The sequence below is a fragment of the Indicator indicator genome, chromosome 1, assembly GCF_027791375.1.
Source record: "Indicator indicator isolate 239-I01 chromosome 1, UM_Iind_1.1, whole genome shotgun sequence".
Lineage (NCBI taxonomy): Eukaryota > Metazoa > Chordata > Aves > Piciformes > Indicatoridae > Indicator > Indicator indicator.
The window spans coordinates 82,329,147-82,342,571 of NC_072010.1; the positions used below are offsets into that span (position 1 = coordinate 82,329,147).

Consider the following 13,425-nt stretch of genomic DNA (forward strand, 5'->3'; position numbering starts at 1 on the left):
TCCATTTCAGGTAAGGTATCCCAGCTTCCACTAAAGATATGCACCATCATACACATGCAGTATTCCTGCTGCACTCTGGTGTGATATTTCCACTTCCCTGCATCAGCAGAGTAAACACACATCAGTAGGTACAGTGAAGCGTCTGCGTAAGATTCAAAACATTTGTTTAATACCTAAAACACTTTCCACAGCAGCAACTGCTTTCTGAGCTCAGCATTATATACCACCTCTTTTCACAAAAGGAAATCCATCAGGACAAGGCAGATCATTAAACCATAGGCTCTTTTGCCAAACAGATGCTCCAGCAGCTTCTATCACTCATTCCCTTGAAGTAAACCATCATCATGAAAAAGAATCACTCAGCCCACACTGTCTTTTTTATTGTGCTTAAGTTTTAACAAGGCAACTTTAACTGTTCTGATTTTCTTTTCAGTTATCAGATCAGCACACAAGCTGTTACTGAGAAAGTTCGCCCATGCAACAAGATCAAGTCTAAATTTTAGTAGCCCCATTTTCCACAGGCATGAAGGTCATTCATCTTGAGACATTAACTGCCTTTTCAGTCAAGCTCCCACAAGAGAAACCATGTATTTGGAAAAAGAAAAAAAGTCCAAAATCTCTGTATTTCTTTAGGTAAGAATGCATTGCTAAAAACTTTCTATTTCTCATCAATTGTTTTTCAGTGTTCAAAGTCAATGGCATTACCTGTGCAAATGCTTTAAAGATTTGGGTATAGGTTTCTTCAGTATAAAACTACAAACACCAAAAGTACAATACCATTAAGTTGCACAAATAAACCAAGCCAGAACTTGATACCAAGAGTGTTGATATACCAGTAATTCAGAGGGTCTTGGATAGGCAAAAAGAAGAAAAATATCCAGAAAATGCAAAAATCCAAAAAAGGTTCATATTGAGAAAGTATCTATTATGAGTAATCCACAAGTAGCAAAAGAACATTTTCTCTAGTTTCCTTATGTTTGTTGAACTAAACATATTGAGGCAGACATAGGAAAGAGGATGGCTCTTTGAACACTAACTGAATTGCACAAAATTCTGCCCAAACTTTGTCTCCACTTGCATTGCTACATTTCTGCACAGGGTGGAATGTTCCTTAGAAAGCAATGGCTTAATGCTTTTTATCTTACACACACAGCTCACAGCTTACATTTCTGCAATTTATTTCAGAATGTGCAGGACATACATATTCTGTAATGTCATTTAAACACACTTTCGTTCAGCAATCAGCAGTTTGCAATATTTTAATTTACTGAATCTTAACCTGTGCTGAAGTTCAACATAATGATTGCCTTTGCCAGGATGTAACAGAAGGTATCTCTTCCCTCCTCACCCCGCTGTCCAGATCCTGCAACAGGCAAAATGCAGCCACCAGAGAGAACTGGAAGAACAGGAGAGTGACCAGTGCCCCCCCTTTCAGGGTCATATATACAGCATGGACATAATGCAGTCATAACTCATGGTCTGATAATGGGGGCTATATATACTATGTGGTTCAAACCACTACAGCCTCCAAACTTAGTACAGAAAAGCCCTGTAAGTAAACTTACATGAAAGCTGCTCAGATTTCTAGAAAGTAACAAAGGGAATGAGAAAGCCAACCTTGTCAGTGGAACACACAAGTTAGATTTCAGAATCTGTTCTAAACCATTTTTTTAAATCAAGATTCACATTCTGTTCACTAGCTCTCCAGTATCAGACTACTGCAAGAACCTGATTCAGATCTGCAAGAACCTGATTCCGATCAGCAAGGTATTGACCATTCTCGCCTTGTCAAAAAGCGGTTTGAAAAGTAAACAAAACATCTAAACCACATTTCTAACACTAAAAGTCACAGAAGGAGAGCTAATGAGATATTGACCATGATGTCAGAAGCTGCTCACTAGTAATTCTTAATCAATCTGTATCTGGCCTTAGTACACCCCAGCAAAGGAAAACAGAGAGGGTTCCAATCAAGAGCAGAGCAAAACAAGAACATCCCATTCTGGTGACAGCAAGTCGCTCTGTCAGCAGAACTTCCCATCAAACACTCCTAAGGTCAGGCTCAGCATTATTGTGAGGTCAGTTTAATTTTAGCTGACAGGAGAGCTCAATCTCATTCTTCCAGCCCTCACTAGGTACCTTCTAGAGCCCAACCTACAAACACTCACCTGTTTTCTTCCTGATTTTGCTTCCAGAGCTGGCTGATTACCTGAACAGTCCATTCCAAGCACCAATGCCACTGAGGCAAGAAGAGCACAGCTGCCCATCCTAGAAGCATTTCCAAATGTGCCTACAGAATTACATCCCTCAGACACTATGGAAAACAAGCTTGAAACCTCAACAGGCTTTATAAAGATATACACTTAAATTGCTAGGAAGAAGTCAGTGTGTGTCTTTTGAGTACCAGAGCACCATCAAATTACTGTGTCAAAAAGAATCAGAACTGAACAACGTTGGACATTCAGGAATTCAGGATTAAGCAGCACAAAATCCTTTTTACACCAGCTTCCAGCTAGAGTTAAGTAAGTACTTAGGAAAGAAATCGTACTTAGATCAAAGAGAAAATATTACAACCTTGTGTTATTAAAGATCTGCTTTATCACAGCCTCTGCTTGAAGCCAGTGCCAGTTTGTCAATGGAGATTTTTGGGTATGAGGTTGGCTTCCACACACCTTACATTCACTAGACAACTTCCCTAGACAACTTCTCTTTGTTGTACAGCACTCACTTTTATTTGGCAAACCAAAGGCATATTATTTCCATCCTAGAAGAGCAATTCTTAAAACCTTGTTTGGAAGGTAAAACGAGTTAGTGACATGAGGCCTAGCAATTGAATAGTCTGAAGTCTGAGGACCATAGAATTGTTTGAGTTGGAAAAGGCTTCAAAGATCAAGTCCAACCATTGACCCAATAGCACCATGGCCATTAAACCACATCCCAAAGTGCTATGTCCACATGTTTCTTGAACACCTCCAGGAAATCCTCTCAGCCTGTCTCAGCATTTGCCATTTTACTAATGCTCTAGGGACTCAAGTCTTTCAGATCCAGAGGCCCACTTTACCTGATACCAAAAGGGAGCTAGGAACATTATCACAACTATTTAAATAATTACTTAATTCCTAGATTTCTGCAATTGCACTGATATATCACTGCTGTGGCTCTCAATTCATCACTAGGCAATGAATCTGTTAACTTCTGAATGTTAGTATTTTCTATCTATAAATGGGCCAAACCAAACTGCAGTCTCAACTTTATCATGTAGAGGCCTTGAGCAACCTGGTTTAATGGAAGGTGTCCCTGCCAATGCCAGATGGATCCTCAAGATTCCTTTGAACCCTAACCATTCTATGAATCTATGCAAGGAGCTCCCCATTAGGTGACTATAGCCTACATGCTTACACAGGCTATAGTAAGGGGAACAGCTTTCTGCTTGAAAAAGGTTGCACGAAGGTAGAATTTTTCCAAGCGAACTAGAGGCTGAAGACACTGGTCACAGGAACTAGTTGAGCTGATGAGAATGAATGAAAAGTTTAGTCTCTTCAGAAGTTAACTGTTGCTTAAAGCAGTAGTCTTACTCAAAACATCAAGCTCCAGACAGGAGAATTCTCAGTTAAGTGCTAGCATAGGGTGTTCTGTAGAATTCTGAAATATTTGAGCCTCCACCTGTTGCTCCTAAGGATAAAGCCGACAAAACATGACACCATTCTACCACGAGGCTCCTGTTGCTTCACTCTTTCATGCCCCACAGATGATGGAAGGGGCAGTCAATCATCTTCCTCTAGTTGCTGATTCAATTACTGTCTAGGTAATGAGAATATTTGCAGGTAGGTAACTGGTATTTCCGAGGAAGTCTCCAGTCACCACTCACAACATAGCACCCACAGCGAGAAGGCTCACAGTGCCTTTTAAAAGGCCAGATAATGCAATACTGGACAAAATACTCTCATCCCAATAGAGATGGGTCAAGATGATAAAAGTATGCAAACCTCTACAGTGCCACAACAAACATTTCTCAGCAAAATGGGTGTTTTCACCACAGAAAGCAAGGAAACCAATCAGAAGGGTCAAGAGTTTGACATGAACACAGCCTGAGTCCAACTACAGTCATGAATCAGAACTTCATAAAAGCTATCTGTTGAAGTCAGGCATGGCTGTGACTCACTTTTTCTACTTCACAATGCCATTTTATTCACGTTAGCCGGTACTTCCGTTCTAATTTCATTACCTTCATGTGGGGCAGAGATGTGCCCCTAAATACTCTGGTTCTTCCCATGCTGCACAGACCTTTAGTATCAAGCAGCAGGAAGCTAAATACAACCCAAGACATTAGAGGAAAGTTTCAGAAAGGTTTAGCTCATGATTAAAAATGAGTTGTGAAAGACACTCTTAGAAACCCAGTTAGATTTAAAGCTTTAACCTTATAAAATTACTCACTAGCAATGTTTACAAAGTTTTATGAACTTTAAAAACTCCACTTGGAATTTCATCTTAAACCATAGTAGCATCAGTGTTTCACACATTCTTCAATTATAATCTTCTGCTTATGTTAACGCACAGCAAATTAAGGCATTGATGTTTGTCCTGGTACTAAGCATTCAGATATTTCCAAGGCATGTTAAAGCACTAAGGCAAGCTATTAGCAGCTGGCAGGTCTTCTGTAATGAACATCCCACTGTCTGTTCCACCAGACAAACTTCTCAATCCCACCCCCTCTAGAAGGAAAAAAGGCAGAACAAGGTACTCTTTCTGATAAATGGATCAGACTCAAATGCAGGACTCTAAGAGTACATCTTGCCCTGAGTCCCATGTCTCAAAACACTAGTAGTAAGGGTAAATAAGTAGATCAAAAGTTTTCCACAGAAATATACACCCCTTTCTCTCCCTCAACACCACAAAGTAATTCACACTCCTATTTAAATTTAAATGCCCCAGTACCAGGGCAATAGGTATGAATATGTTAAAAAAGCCATGATGAAACACTAGACTTTGTTCAGAAAATTTCAGGAGTTCCAGACAGTCCAGACTCTTTTGGAACAAAAGATGAGTCAATAGTTCTGACAAACCGATGTGGAGGAAAAGGTTAAAGTCCTTCTATGTGGCATCCAGGTTAAACACAATTGAAATACCTAACAGATCTAATGAGAGGTCAAAAGGAGCATCCCACTTCTTCTTCTTGGTGGGGCTGCCAAGTAACTGCATTAGATACAGAAAAGTAACCTAGGCTGATCCTGCAAGGGGGTAGAGACAGGATCTCTTCAAGAGTTTTGCCAGCTCAATTCTAAGATTATAAACAGACATTTTTAGCAAAGTAATAATCTAGTATTCCTTCAAAATCTTGTTAGCTATTACATGACTCAATTACAAGCTCTCCTTTCAAGAGCTTACTTTCAACAACTCATTCAATACACTTACACCACTTGCTCTTTCATGACCATTTGGTTCCTTAGACCTCACTACTCTGACAAGATTTCACTGTTAGTAGTCTCATTCCCAGTCCTCTTACTAGCAACATGCTGATTCAATTTTTTTTCCACCTGTGTTTCTGGACTACCCTCATTTGCTTTGCAAATCCAGGATCCAACACAGTCCTTCAGGAAGCAGTCACCAAAACCAGAAAAATTAACTCAGAAGACATCCAGGATGGCTAATTAATTTCTTTTAAGTGCACTAACAGCATCAAAAATAAGTAATTATGAAACCAAAAGTTGGGTGTGGAAGAGCACCAGTGCTTTTACCTACCACATGTATACTTAAGACAGCACTTTCAAGGACTATTTTCTTCCTCAGGTCTACTGCATTTGTGGTTTAACATGAATGTTCTGTTCAATCTGTTCAATTAGCTGTTTTCTCACCCAATGTTTTTCACCATTTTCTGCTTCTATTTATATCCTTTTCAGTAAAAGTTCTCCTCTCCATCAGATGGACAGCCAGCTCACAGCAGATAATCAATCTTCTCTATTATCTCTTGTATTCTGATCCAACAGCAGATATTCAGCTATTGTCCTGTCTCTTAAAAGCTTTTAGATCTGCGTGTATGGAACGAATCCACATAAAGTCTCTACTAGCATCAGCATCTCTTAAGTTGGGTCACTGTGACATACTCAAATCACTAGTTTTCTCACTCTTGACCACCAGAAAAGACTTGGAGAGACAGCCTTCAGCTTTGAGACAAGGAACTCATCCTGAATATGTTCATTAATAAGTTATAACTTGATGCTTTGGCATTAAGTTTAGCATTCCTTGCTTAGAATTTATTTTAATACCTCCATTTCTTCACAGGGCTGTGAATTCAAGGTGATGACAGAAATTGCACTCGGGACATAGTAACACTTAATCACTTTTGTCAGCCAGCGGTCCATCTTTTCTGCTTTCTAAAACTCAAGAAGCTTCATTTGTCTTTAAGTCAGACTGATCACCTACTCCCAGATGCATTTCCTGCTATAATGAGACAATTACATACATTACAGAAGCTGTCACTTTCTAGGCATTCTGAAAATTACTAAAATCGTAAACCTTTAACACTTGATTCGCATCCTCCACCCCTTTCAGAAGTAGCTAACACAACAAAAATGAGCATCACATAGCCAAGGTCTTGTTTCCAAGTACACTAACAGTCAGCTCAGAGACGATATATGAAGTTTACTTCTCTACAAAGGAAGCCTTGTGAACATCACTGAACATTTATCTACTACTCAGATTGTTTCATTGTTCAGTTGCTCAGTTTTGTAAGATCCTCCTTAACTCTGAGTAATTAATCTTTACTCTAATACACTGTCAGCAACAAGTGGTTATGTTTAATTAGGGCATCTCATACTCCAGGAAATGCAATGGACAAGATCCTACTGTCCTCCCAGATGACCCAGAACTAGGGATTCCACCAGATGAATTCTCTTCCAAGAAACTTTGGGGTGGGGGATTGGCCACTAAATTAGAAAAATCACTTTTGCTTCCTTTCACAAATGTAGGAGCTTTCAATGACAAAACAGCACACACAGCCTCTTCTACCATAGCCACAAACTTTCAAAACCTTGGGCTGACATTCCAGGTGTCACGCTAAGTCTAACATCTTCCCTTCCAACTTACACAGTTGTTGCTTCACCACTACTATGAAATAAACTTCTCATTAAAGATCTAACAGAAATACAACAAGGCAAGTGTATTCAGAACCCAAATCTGCAATGAAGTTCTCAGTACAGATTTTTTGTCATTGCTGTTCGCTGTTTTTCATTAGACAGCATTATAGAGCAGAAGCGAAGAGTTGCCAGATAGTCTTTAATCATTCTCACTTCAAACCATAACTGGATGCTGCCTGTAACCAAAAAATAAGTCAGTCTTTATGCCACTATTTCAAGTAAGGTATTACATGAAGCTCCAGAAATTAACCCCCCTGCTTTTCCTTCTCAGTTTTGTTTGAAATAGCGGATGTTTCGGTGCCTAGCAAAGGTACAATCCCACACTGCAAGCCAGGAAACCAAACAGCAGGTGTCTTCAAGCCAACAGCATTGTATTAAAGAATTGGGCTGTGACTGTAAGTCTCAGTGGCTGTGAATTAGTACCTGATCCTTTAGCAATCTCCAGTCTTTACACCAGCCAGCACTACCAAGCTGCAATGGGCAGCCGGAATCTGCTGTAGGGCAGTTTTTGGAATGACAGCTCAGCTGGCTATGAGGAGCAGGAAAGATCTAAATCAAAAGTCAGTCTATTTCATGCCTGTCCTTATAGGCATGTGCAATACTTAATTATTTTGTGATACAGCAACTTACTTTTCCACACCTATGTACTTTCCATTCTTCCCATGCCACACTGCATTTCTCAAGAGTCCACTTCTCCAGACATCATTAAAAATAGCCTTAATCTATGGAGTCTGAGAGAAACATGACCATCAATTTCACAGCTATTCAGAAATAATATCTGACTTGTGATAAACTTTACATTGCTGATATTTTGGGTAGAAGAATTTTTTTTTCCATTTGTCTTGCTAACATCTTTAATGGGGTACTAATTTTACATAGTATAATTAAAGCAAAAGTTGAAGCCAAGGAAAAAGATATTATTACTACAACTTCAAATGGAGAAGAGAACACAGCCTACTCTTAGGGACTGGCCACTGAAAGTCCTGACAAAGTTTAAAGATAAGCTAGCAAAAAATTCTGTACAAGTAAAAATTGAGTTGCCTAGAAAACACAAGTAAAACTTCTGAATTGCTTAAAAAGAGCCATCCAAATATCAGAATTCAGGATTTTTTTGGCAGTTGTTTCTAGCTTATGAGATTAATTTTAAGGAAGGACCTGAAATTCTGCTAAGCATACAGCAATGGTTGTAAACATTCAGCAATCCCTATTGCCAAAACTGTACCTTCTACACTGAAATTTTCTTCTTCACAGCGAGGGTGGTGAGACATTAGAAGAGGTTGCCCAAGAAGGTTGTGGATGTCCCCACCCTGTACGTGTTCAAGGCCAGGTTGAATGATGCCTTGAGCAACCTGGTCTAGTGGAAGCTGTCCCTGCCCATGTCAGGGGGATTGGAACTAGATGATCTTCAAGGTCCCTTCCAACCCAAACCATTCTACAAATCTATGAAATTAGGGAACCATTCAAAACTGGTCAGGAACACTGATGAGTGTGACATTCCTAGATGAGGAGACAAGCCCTTCAGCTCCTAGGAAAGCCTTCATCCCCTTCAGCAGACTACTCCTTCACTTTTTATATACTTTCTTCCCACATACCACCTCCTCTGGGAAGCAGTGAGGTCTGAGAAGGGAGGATACAGCCAGCATTAGATCAAATGGCAAAGTCCCAAGTTCAGAAAGCCAGCTAAACATTAACTTCACATTCAAACTCTGTACGTAATTGAAGACGTGATCTGCCAATCTTTAACAACTGCACACATACAATGAAATCTGAAATTAACAGATTGTCTCAGGAGCAGCAAAGCACAAACTGAAGTGGCTAAATCTCAGCTGTCCCAGACCTGAAGGGTCACCCCTGACATGACAGAGTGATGTGGATGCCTGCTGCCCTCTGCACTGCTGACACTGCTGGCTTTTTTTTTTAGCTCTTAAGGCCACTCTCAAATGAGCTACTCCAGGAATTAACCCTTTTTGCCCAGGAGCTGCATCAAGACAGGAAGCCTGGTTAACCAATAGCCAAGCATGTTAATGCTTTACAAGAGTGGCTCGACGTACTGTCAAGCTATTTTGTCACTGTCACACTCAGCTCTGTGTCATCAAGGACTGGTTTTACTGAGTGCTTACTGGAGGAACAGAAGAAATGCAGGCAAGTTGCTATCAAATTCCCTAGAAGTTATTGCTTACATTAGGAACTAACAACAGGACTCAATTTTAAAGTACATTGTTAGCAGTCAAATTGCTTCATAGTAAAAACTTGTTTCTGAATTCAGTTGGACTTTTTCCATCTTAGAAAAGTACCTCCAACTACTTCTAGGTTTCAAGGGCTAGTGTACCATCGCCTGCCTGCCCATGCACAAATGAGGCTCATGAGACTGAAAGTGACTTCTGGAGGTTACTCTACCCCATCCCCAACTGAAAGCAGGGCCAACTTTGAAGTCAGATCAAGTTGCTGAGAGTCATACCACAGCCAGGTTCTGAATGTTTTCAAGGACAGACATTCCACAGCCTGTTTCACTGCTTCACTGTGTGGGAAAGCTCACTCCTAACACATTATTAGAACTTCCTGTGGTGCAGCTTGTCTGTTGTTTCTTCTCCTTTACCTGTGCACATTTAAGTAGAGTCTCTCTTCGTTTTCTGTTTTCCTAATAAACAGCCATAGCCAGCAATGAAGATCCCGACTTTGATTCTTTGAACAAATACTCTTCTCAGCCCCTCTTCCACACATCATGTCCCACTGACTCTTGGTGGCCTTCCACAGACACCTCAGATCTTTCCAGTGCTTGGGAGCACTCCAGATGCAGTCTCACAAGCTCCGAATAGTGGAGGAAGATTGCTTCATTCCCCTGGCTGACCATGTCCAGTATGCTCTTCATCTTGTGCACCACAAAAGTACACCCCAACCCATAAGGATTCCCTGTGGTCTTTTCCTCAATTAGCACCACATCTGTCCCGCTGCACAGTGTCATTCCACTCCTGAAAGACTCAGCCTTAACTTTTGGTGAGGTTCGTGAGGTTTCTGACAACTAACTGCTCCATTCATCCAGCCCCAGTCTCCAGTGTATCAATTACCTCTCAAGATCTGGTAGTATTCACAAATCACTGAAAGTGCATCACTGACCCAGAAGAGGAGTTGGAATGCAAACAAATTGCCCCTGCACTGATCCTTAAAGGCATATCACCAGTAACAAGCCTCCAGGTAGACTTCCATAGTTGATCAGAACCTTTGGAGTCCAGTAGCACACACAATTTTTCACCCACTTATCTAAACCATGTCTCATCAATTTGGCCACAAGAAGTTTTTAGGAATCCTTGTTAAAAGCCATTCAAGGTTAACAACACTCACTGTTCTTCCTCTGCCCACAATCATGTCTTATAGCAAGTACTCAAGGACTTCTTTGAAGAGCAGTGGAGACAAACTGTGGAGACACTACAACTTCTTTTCCTCACTTAATTCAGTTTTCACCTTCTTTTCAGCTACATCAGTTTATGCCTCTTGAGCCTTGGAGAACACAGCTTTAGAGTAGCTCTCAGCAAGAGAACTCTCACTAACATCGAGTCCCACAGTTCTCTTTCTGTAAGGTAGAAGAATCTCAGTAGAACTTTTAAAAGACCTTATGGGAAACCTACTATTTCTTGACAACAGCTTACATTCCAGTTTCTCAGAAAGTGTTATTAAATGCTAACATGAAAACACTGATTGCACTTACTACTCCGCAGAGGTAGACTGCTTGATGCTACCTCAGCTACTGATAACACATTGAAACTTTTCATATTATGCAGTACTAGTATGGTCACAACCACCAAATTCTTATAGTTGACTTCCTTAGATCTACAGTGCCTCTTTAAATACTGAGGTACCTTCACAACGTCATAACATTACTTCTGTTTCAGGAGAGTCAGAAGTGCATGTAAGTGTTTGAAGCACAGAAGAAGCATCACTGGTGAAGGGACAAGCAGTGTTTTTTTGTAATGCAAGTAGTATCAATCTTTACAAGGCTGTTCAAAACCAAAATTAAGCTTAGCAGCTCTTGATCTTTGCCTCTCTGACCTCTAGTAATCATCTTTAGCACTGCTGACTAAATATATTTTTATTGTGGAAAGGGCCTACGGGTGACATAGGAGGAAAAAAAATAAAAATCAATCTACCCCAACTTAACACACACCCAAAGTTTTGTGCCTTCAGTTACTCTGCTGTTATGAAGAAGTTCCTTGCCTTTGATGCAATTTAACTGATGTTTCACTAAATTACTGTTCTACTAGGTGATGTATTCTAAAAAGAAATCAAGGAAAGCTAGTTACCCAACTCTAACAATCTCAGCTTTCCCCCTATTCTTTCTTCAGCACCCCTTCAGCCAACAGGCTACCCTTAAGTGTGCTTGTCCCAGCAAAAATTTTCAGCTTAACCATATGCAACATGGGTGGTATTGCAAGTAAAACAGCAGCAAAAGTGGGCAAAGAATGTCCAGACAAATGAGAATTGTAAAAAAAAAATAAGTCAAACACTAATTTGCAATCCCTAAACTCCAAGGCTAGTGAAAATAAATTCCAAATGGACAAATTTGTTGACCCAGCTGAGTTGGTTTCTTCCCCTCATCTGTAGGCATACCAAGTGTGCAGATCTGTCTAAACAGCCTTTGTTCATCTTTTAGCAAGTGCTGGTATTTGGCAGGAGACTGCCATGTCAATCACTCTTCTGCATGTGCCATTGCAGGAAAGTGAAGGCATCAGCACTATCTACATATTTAAAACAACAGTCACTCAGGGAAAGCATTCTGTTCTGCCCAGCAAATCCCAGGAAGTACTAATGACAGGTTCAAAAACTATCATGTTATACCAGCCTTGACTAATAGAAAAGGAGAAAACAGTAATCCCCTGTAGACATACAAAAGTATCTTAACTGCCAGATAATGAAAATCTGATCTGAAAGCAGGGTGGGTACAGTGCAGGCAATCAGCAAGAGCCATCTACTGCTGCAGGTAATTCTAGCATACAAGTCAATATAAACTACACTTGAGTGGCCTTTATGTTGAGAATGCAAAACCATGCTATTTTAAAGGTATTACAGAATTTAAATGTCTTTTTCTTCTGTACACTACCTGAAAAACAACTGAAAGTAAAATATTGAACAGAAGATTGTAGAAGTGATAGAAGATAGCCTGGAAGCTTGCTACTTTTCACTACCTGAACTAATAGTGACCTCGATAACATGTTGATTAAAACTTTACTCAGTTCCCCATGCTTGGAAAATCTGAAGTAAAAGAAACAGGGGCCACATTTCAGGACTGTCAGTTTCTTATTTTGCTGCTACTTTCATTCTCTTGGTAACTCAAGGACAGAAATATCCATTTGAGAGTTCACGTTTGAAACTATTCTCAGGCTAAATATTAATTCTTGAAGCATTAATAGCTTGGATAATTTTTAAATGTTTGTTTGGTGTTTACTGTGATTTGGCAGTTGTGCTATGCCTTGAACTTCTTCACCATCACCTGAGAACACTGGCCTACCTTTTCCAGAACCAATCATGAAATTGTTTCAATTGCAAAAGACCTCAAGATTGAGTCCAACCATCAACCCAACACCACCACGGTTATTGAACAACGCGTCCCAAAGTGCCATGTCCACACATTTCTTGAACACTTCTAGGGACAGTGATTTGACCCAAGTAAATACTGGCCACGAACCCACTCAAGAGCCTTACTCATGCATAGCTACATCTCATTTTAACTCATTTTACACCTTTACTACCTTTTCCCATGCAGGGGAGCAAGACAAGCTCTCACCTAACACTTTTACCACCTCTCCTCACTTTAGACAGAAAAACCACAAGCCTTTTTCTGATACTGTCTTTACCACACATAGCACTGTTTAATTGCTTCTCATCTATGTCTTTGAACTTTATTCACATGCAGCTACTCCTCTTTTCTTTCTTAGCTATTCTTGAAACCTCTTTCCATTCTTACATGATATTCTTTTCTAGAGAATCCACCTGCTTTCTAACCAGAGACAGAGGCTAGTGATAATAATCCCTCTACCTCTAACAAGAAAACCTGACTCACCTATGTCATGTCTAATCCAGTAATTCATCATCTTGATCATTCTCTCAAAAAACCCACATTACTGCATTCCAAAACAGCTATGACCTGAGGAACTAAACACAATTGTCCTTCAAGTACGTACTTTTCCAAAATCTTTTTTTGACATGGGCTAACCCTCCCAAAAAAACCCAAAGCCCCACATAGAACAGTTTGGACCCTCAGAGATCACATACACCTCCTTCTCTTCAAATAACAAAGCCCAAC

The 13,425-nt window shown here is 40.1% G+C and overlaps 1 protein-coding gene across 1 annotated transcript in view; it reads right to left on the bottom strand.

Moving 5' to 3' along the window:
* NECTIN3 (nectin cell adhesion molecule 3) overlaps positions 1 to 13,222 on the bottom strand; it is a 34,468-nt gene extending 21,246 nt beyond the window's left edge. Inside the window, exon 1 of the mRNA XM_054385007.1 lies at positions 13,183 to 13,222. Within this exon, the coding sequence (XP_054240982.1) occupies positions 13,183 to 13,222 (40 nt within the window). The remainder of the gene's footprint in view (positions 1 to 13,182) is intronic.
* Positions 13,223 to 13,425: the final 203 nt, after the last annotated feature.